Here is a 5,936-nt window from a genome sequence, read left to right on the forward strand (position 1 = left end):
TTTTTTTTTTTCTTCTCCTTTTTTTTAAGGCTGTCACAGTTGTTGAGCTGCTGGAAGAGGCAGGAGTTGTGTGCACCCAGGCGAATGGGTGTTATTTTAACACAGGAGAAGTAACCACTGGGTGGGAGTCGGGCTGGGCCCTGGTGTTGTACAAAGCATCCCCCAGGAGCCCGCGCTTCGCCGCGGGCATTCGTGCCTGGCTCCCCTTCCCAAACCCCACCTTTGGTCACATTTTTGTGCAGAAAGAGGCTATATTTTAATTTCTTAATCCCCCTCTGATAAATTGAGATGGAGGTAAATAGATTAAAATGTGCATTATCTGCACCTTCTCTCAATATCCAGTTGCAAGGGTGGGCAGCCGGCAGTTTCTCTACCTTTTCCAATATTGTTTAGAAAATCCCCTGGTGCCGCACTGCCAAATTGTCAGAGAAATCGCAGTGAAAGTCCAGCAAACGCATTAAAAGTCTGCACTCGCAGCAGAAATAACTTGGGCATCGTCTTCTGGCCACCATGTAGGCGCACAAACCCCATCATTTCCACCATGGGAAGATTTGGACCTGCTGCCCAGGCATGAGCAAAAAAAAAAACAAACACGTTGGGGGGTTTTGTGTGTTGGTTTTTGGTTTGGTTTTTTTTGTAGATGAACGTAGTGTTTTAATAATATCAACAAAAATGCAATCCATGCACAGGGAGAGCTGCAGAGATGGATGGGGGGCAGCAGCGAGCAATTGCTTGGTCTAGGATACACCTTACGGGATGCTGACATTAAAGATGATTTAATGATGAGGCTCTCAAAGGCTCTCATGTTCCTCGTTAGCGGTTTGGGATGGAAACCTGGTTTCTTTTCTCCCTGCAGGCAGCCCATCCTGCGATGACCCAGCACGCCTGAGGCCCAGCAGCTGTGGGGATGGAGCTGAAGGTCTGGGTGGACGGGATCCAGAGGGTCGTCTGCGGTGTCTCGGAGCAAACCACCTGCCAAGAAGTGGTCATCGCCTTGGCACGGGCCATCGGTGAGCCATCTCCATCTGCTGGGGAGCTGCCCCTTTGCAGGTGGAGGCATCTGCCGAGGGGACGACCCATCTGCAGGTGCTTCCTTGGAAGAGGAGACCTTGGGTGGGTAGGGTCCTGCTCTGGGGTGGTGGGGACGTCACCAGCTGCTGGCCATGGGGCAGCAGCCTTGGTGCACAGCTGCTGGCTATGGCTTTCCCCATCTGAAGTGCTCACCTCCTCCCGGCAGGTCAGACAGGCCGCTACGTGCTGGTGCAGAAGCTGCGGGAGAAGGAGCGGCAGCTGCTGCCACTGGAATGCCCATTGGAGTCCCTGGCCAAGTGCGGGCAGTATGCCAACGACGTGCAGTTCGTCCTGCGGCGGACGGGCCCCAGCGTGGCCGAGCGGCCCTCCTCCGAGGGCACTCCCCAAGCCCCCGAGAGGACGTTCATCCGGGCCAGCTTGCCCATCAAGCCCAGGCCCCCTGGCACAGATGCACCCCGTTCGCGGGAGCCGAAAAAATCCATGACCTTCAACCTGGGTCCTACGGGCCCTGGCGACCCATTCGCTGTGAGCCGCTGGAGGCAGCAAGCGCGGGAAGGGATGGACTTGGAGGGTGGTGGGGTTGTCCAGCTCTCCAAGGAGGAGCTGTTTAGGAGGGTGCTGTGGCAGCAGGAGCAGCTGCATTCCTTGGAGGCCCACGGGGACACCCTGGAGACGGACCTACGGCTCTGGGAGCGTGGCCGGCTCGCCGACCAGGAGGATGAGATCCTCTACCTGGAGCACCTGGTCCGGAGGAATGAGACAGAGCTGGGCGAGGAGGAGTTTTGGCAGAGCGAGCTCCGGCTGGAGAAGGAGTGTGAGCGGGAGCGGCAGGAGCGGGTTAGGAGCTTGCGGGCCAGCCTGGAAGAGTACACCCAGAGGATTTATGAGCTGAGCGCCCGGACCGAAGCCCTGCAGGAGGAGATCCAGTGGGAGATGGCTGAAAGGGCCAAGAGAGGGAAGGAGACCCCTGCGCCCAGCCCCACAGAGCTGGAGGACATGGCCGCCAAGATGAAAAGGGACCTGGAGGCCAAGGTCAAGCAAGGCACCCAGCTGGAGAGCAACCTGGCCAGCGTGGAGAAGGCCCTGGAGGAAGCTGAAAGGAACCTGCAGGTAGATAGGACTGGGTTGCGCAGCCCCATGGGGTGGCGGGACCTTCAGGAGGGGATGGGACCAGCTTTCCGGCGGCATGGGGCTGATGGGTTGAGTGGGGTTGGTCCTGGCCCACCTGGCCGGTGAGCGTGGGGTGGGGTGCACAGAGGTGGCTCAGCAGTGGTGACCGCTGTTCGGGGGGACACCACCGCTCTTGCCCAGCTGGCATAGCGTTCCACATCCATCGCTCTGCATACAAGCTGCATCTGGGCTGGGGTTCCTGCTGGCTGCTGCATGGGGAGCACAGCATCACCCCACTCCGGCATGGACGATGGTGCTGGAGCAAATGGTCCATGTGTGGGGTCAGTGGTGTTGGCACAAGGGTCAATGTCATCTTGGATAAAGGAGTCACAGAGTGGGATAGCGTAGGGCCCTGTGGTGCCTGTGCATGAAGCCTTTTGACCATGCAAGCTGTGTGGGGGCTTGGGCTCATCACGGGGGCTGCACAGTGCGGGGCTGAGCCATGATGCCCCCCCGGCTCGCCTGTCCTGGCTCCCCCTGGCATCAGGGGGTCCAGGCACTGTGTGTCACCTGTCCTCCGCCCACCGGGTCCCCTTTGGTGGAGCAAAAGGGAGAAGCTTTTGCCCAGCCAGGCAGTGGTAGCCACCCTTCCCCAGGGTGGCCATGCTTCCAGCATCTCTTCTTGAGCATCTCGTTTGCATCTGGCATCAACCAGCACCACGGCGGCCGCCGTTTGATGGCTGCTCGCACCCTCTTGTGGAGATGCAGTGAAGCAGGGCTGTTCCCAAAACACCACCTTCCTCGTCCCCTCTGCCTGGGCACCCTGCACCCTGCAGTACCCCCGAGGTCCCCTCCACCAGCTCCAGTAGGGTGAGCCCCAATTGGGGGAGCAGCCCCGGGGGGTGTATGCCAGCTGTTTTTGGGGCATGGGGGGGGACATGCAGCTCATCCTGTCCCCCTCCTCGGTGTATGTTTTGCAGGCCCAGACCCAAGAGCTGGAGGAGTTAAATAAGGAGCTGAGGCAGTGTAATTTGCAGCAGTTTATTCAGCAGACGGGGGCCACGGTGACCATCCTGCAGGCCAGGTCCGAGGAGGATGCCCAGCCGGAGCCGAGCCCGCGTGAGCTGCCAGCCTGCCGGAGAAACGGAGGTCAGCATGCTGCTGCCGGCTCGGCCGGCGGGGCTGCTCCGCGGGACCCCTGTCTCCTCCCTGCCTCCCCCTCCAAGGGGGTCGGCCCCAAAGCCTGGCCAGTTCTGCCCTGGGTGCTGAGATTAGGCAGCAGGGACGGGATTTTGGTGCTGGCATGGCAGTCACTCACCACCCGGGGGTCTTTCTGAGGCTTGCCAATTCTGGGGCTCCTTATTCCACCCCATTGAAGCGTCGGGGCTGCTCATAGCCATGGTCAGGGGTTGGATGCTGCATTGCTGCTTTTGGGGCCAGGGCGGCCGCAGGGAGCTTTCCTTCGCAGTATCACTGCATGCCACCATGGCGGTGGTGGCAAAAAGCAGGTGGCCGAGGGCCAGCATCAGCCCCTGGGGGCTGTGGGCTGGTGGGGACGGGCTCTGGCCACCGATGACCTCTTTGTGTCTGGCGAGGGAAGGGTGAGCATGGTGCCCAGGGCCACGTCTGCATCATCGCAGGGATGAGAGGAGGCGGTGGGGGGCTTTCATGGAAGGAGATGGGGAAAATGGGGACCCAGCCGTTTCTCCTCCAGAGCACCTGGAGAGGGTGATGTGGCTGCCCCACGGCACTGCAGCGGCCATGCCCGGTAAGCATGGGAGGAGGTACAAGTGCTGCCTGAGCCAGGTGTTTTTCCCCATCCCGTAGGTTTTCCTCCCACCGCCAGTGCCGACTCACCTCCCCGGGCCAGCACCAAGCAGCTCCTCAGCCATCCCAAGACCCTGCCGGAGCCCCTGGTGTCCAGCCTGAACCCCGAAGGTGTGTATGTCCTCATGGGCTCCCAGGAGCGCGAGCTGGTCTGGGGAGGATGTGTGGGAAGCAGGAAGAGGCTTTTGCTGCCCAAAACAGGCTGCAGAGAGTGAGCGTGTGCTGGGAGCGGGAGGCCGGAGCTATTTATAGATGCCATTAGGAAGAGCAAAGCTTACACCCCGGCAGCCTCTGCTCTGCTGCCAGGGGCTCCACACACTGGCCGTCCGGCTCTTTGCCCTGCCAGGAGCTGTGGAGGATGCTCCTCATCCCCTCTCCTGCTATCCTGCATCCCCCCGGGGCTAAGACCTTGCTAGGGTTAAGACGGGGAGGATTTGGCTCCCATCTTTTACGGGAGTCACTTCTGCTCCATCCTGGGGACCTGTTCACCCCAAAACCCTTTCCACCTCCTGTGACCTTTTTTCCCACCTTGCACTACATTTTTGGGCGCAGCAAAAGCAAGCTGTGATGTCCCTGCCTGCCGTGGCGATGCTGCCTGCATCCCGGCATCCCATTCCTACCCACGCCACCATCCCCTCAGCAAAACCCTTCTGCCATCCTCCTCACGGCCCGAAACCTCCATCCCCATCTCACCAGATGCTGCGGCATCTGCATGTCCATCTCCCAGTCTGGGCTTTGCGCTCGGGTATGTCCCATTTTCCGTTCCCCTTTTTGCAAGCGCTCGTCCACCATGATGGGGTTGCTCAGGTTGTTTTTGTCTTGTCTTACAGTCGTATCAACCAGGCAGAGCATCTGGAGGTAGAAGGGCCTGGCCAGCGAAGGATCAATTTGCCTTGCAAGTGTAACTGTATAAATAAACCATATTATATATATATAATTATTTTTTTTTTTTACTGCTTTATATCATGAATGGATGTGGACGGCCAGAGTATTTTTACAGACTGTAAAATAAAACCAGAGACTGATGACACAAAGCAATCCTCTTCCCCTGCGGATGGAAGTGACCCCTTCTTCTATTTTTTTGAAGTGCTTTCTATATTCAACAGAAAACAGAGGCACTCCCATTCCACATAGCCTCCTCAGAAGACCCATCCTGCATTCGGAAAAGTCCTTGCTCCTTTGACTAGGGGAGCGAAGCTGAGGTGGAGACTTGCCTGGAGACTCACCTGGATGGAGCAAGTTAATGGGTTTTACAGCATCTCGCAGCAGCAAGTGGGGCCGTGACAAACAGCCTCTTCTCTGGCTGCAGGGAAGGCACAAGAGCAGCTTTAAGACAAATTTCTGCCCCCCCTCTTTTTTTATTATTGTAAGAAATCTGTAGTAGAAACCCCCTTTCCACAGTGCAACAGACCAGGCTTCAAGGGAGCAGGGAACACACAGCAGGGGCTTGTTTTTCTTAAATCCACTTAATTCTTCAACTTGTTTTTAAAGTAAAAAAAAATCACAGAATGAGCCCTTCCCCAGTGGTGGCTCAGGTGGGGAGCAGGACTGAAATGCTCTTGGTGACATTTCACTGATTTGTTTTGACGTTTTTTTACTTGATGGCCAGTAGTTACTCTCAGTTTTTGTTCATCTGTCCCAGTGGGTCACCTTGTATTTTAATTGCGAAACCAAAGCAGTTTGGGGAGGGGATGGGTTTGTCCAGGAGGTCCTCGAGCCTGTGTTCAATGCGTCGTATGCAAAAAATGTGACTCGGGCACAGTGTTCGCCATAAAACCCCACTTTCCCCATACAAATGTAACCCTGTGTGCCACAGTTTCAATTTTCAATAAATCTTTGGGAAAGGATTTGAGCAAAGTGAGCGTGAGCGTGCTGTTGTGGCCCAGGGCAAGCCGTCCCCACCGGCTCCTGGTCCAGTGCCCAACAGGCACATCCAAGTGGTTTGCGTACCCCGCAGCTGCCTCTTT

The 5,936-nt window shown here is 57.3% G+C and overlaps 1 protein-coding gene across 1 annotated transcript; it reads left to right on the forward strand.

The window, feature by feature from the left end:
• The first annotated feature begins 858 nt into the window (after nucleotides 1-858).
• RASSF7 (Ras association (RalGDS/AF-6) domain family (N-terminal) member 7) lies at nucleotides 859-4,831 on the forward strand. The gene is made up of 5 exons (XM_010562557.1): nucleotides 859-1,010; nucleotides 1,238-2,142; nucleotides 3,123-3,291; nucleotides 3,970-4,080; nucleotides 4,800-4,831. The coding sequence occupies exons 1-5, from the start codon at nucleotides 908-910 to the stop codon at nucleotides 4,829-4,831; spliced, it is 1,320 nt and encodes a 439-aa protein (XP_010560859.1). The 5' UTR covers nucleotides 859-907.
• Nucleotides 4,832-5,936: the final 1,105 nt, after the last annotated feature.

This window comes from Haliaeetus leucocephalus, unplaced genomic scaffold (genome assembly GCF_000737465.1).
Source record: "Haliaeetus leucocephalus isolate CR32 unplaced genomic scaffold, Haliaeetus_leucocephalus-4.0 Scaffold161, whole genome shotgun sequence".
NCBI classification, from domain to species: Eukaryota; Metazoa; Chordata; class Aves; order Accipitriformes; family Accipitridae; genus Haliaeetus; species Haliaeetus leucocephalus.

Coding starts and splice junctions, on each gene's coding strand:
- RASSF7 (XM_010562557.1), top strand. CDS start 908: ATGGAGCTGAAGGTCTGGGTGGACGGGATCCAGAGGGTCGTCTGCGGT. Junction 2,143..3,122: donor AAGCTGAAAGGAACCTGCAG/GTAGATAGGACT, acceptor TATGTTTTGCAG/GCCCAGACCCAAGAGCTGGA. Junction 3,292..3,969: donor AGCCTGCCGGAGAAACGGAG/GTCAGCATGCTG, acceptor CCCATCCCGTAG/GTTTTCCTCCCACCGCCAGT.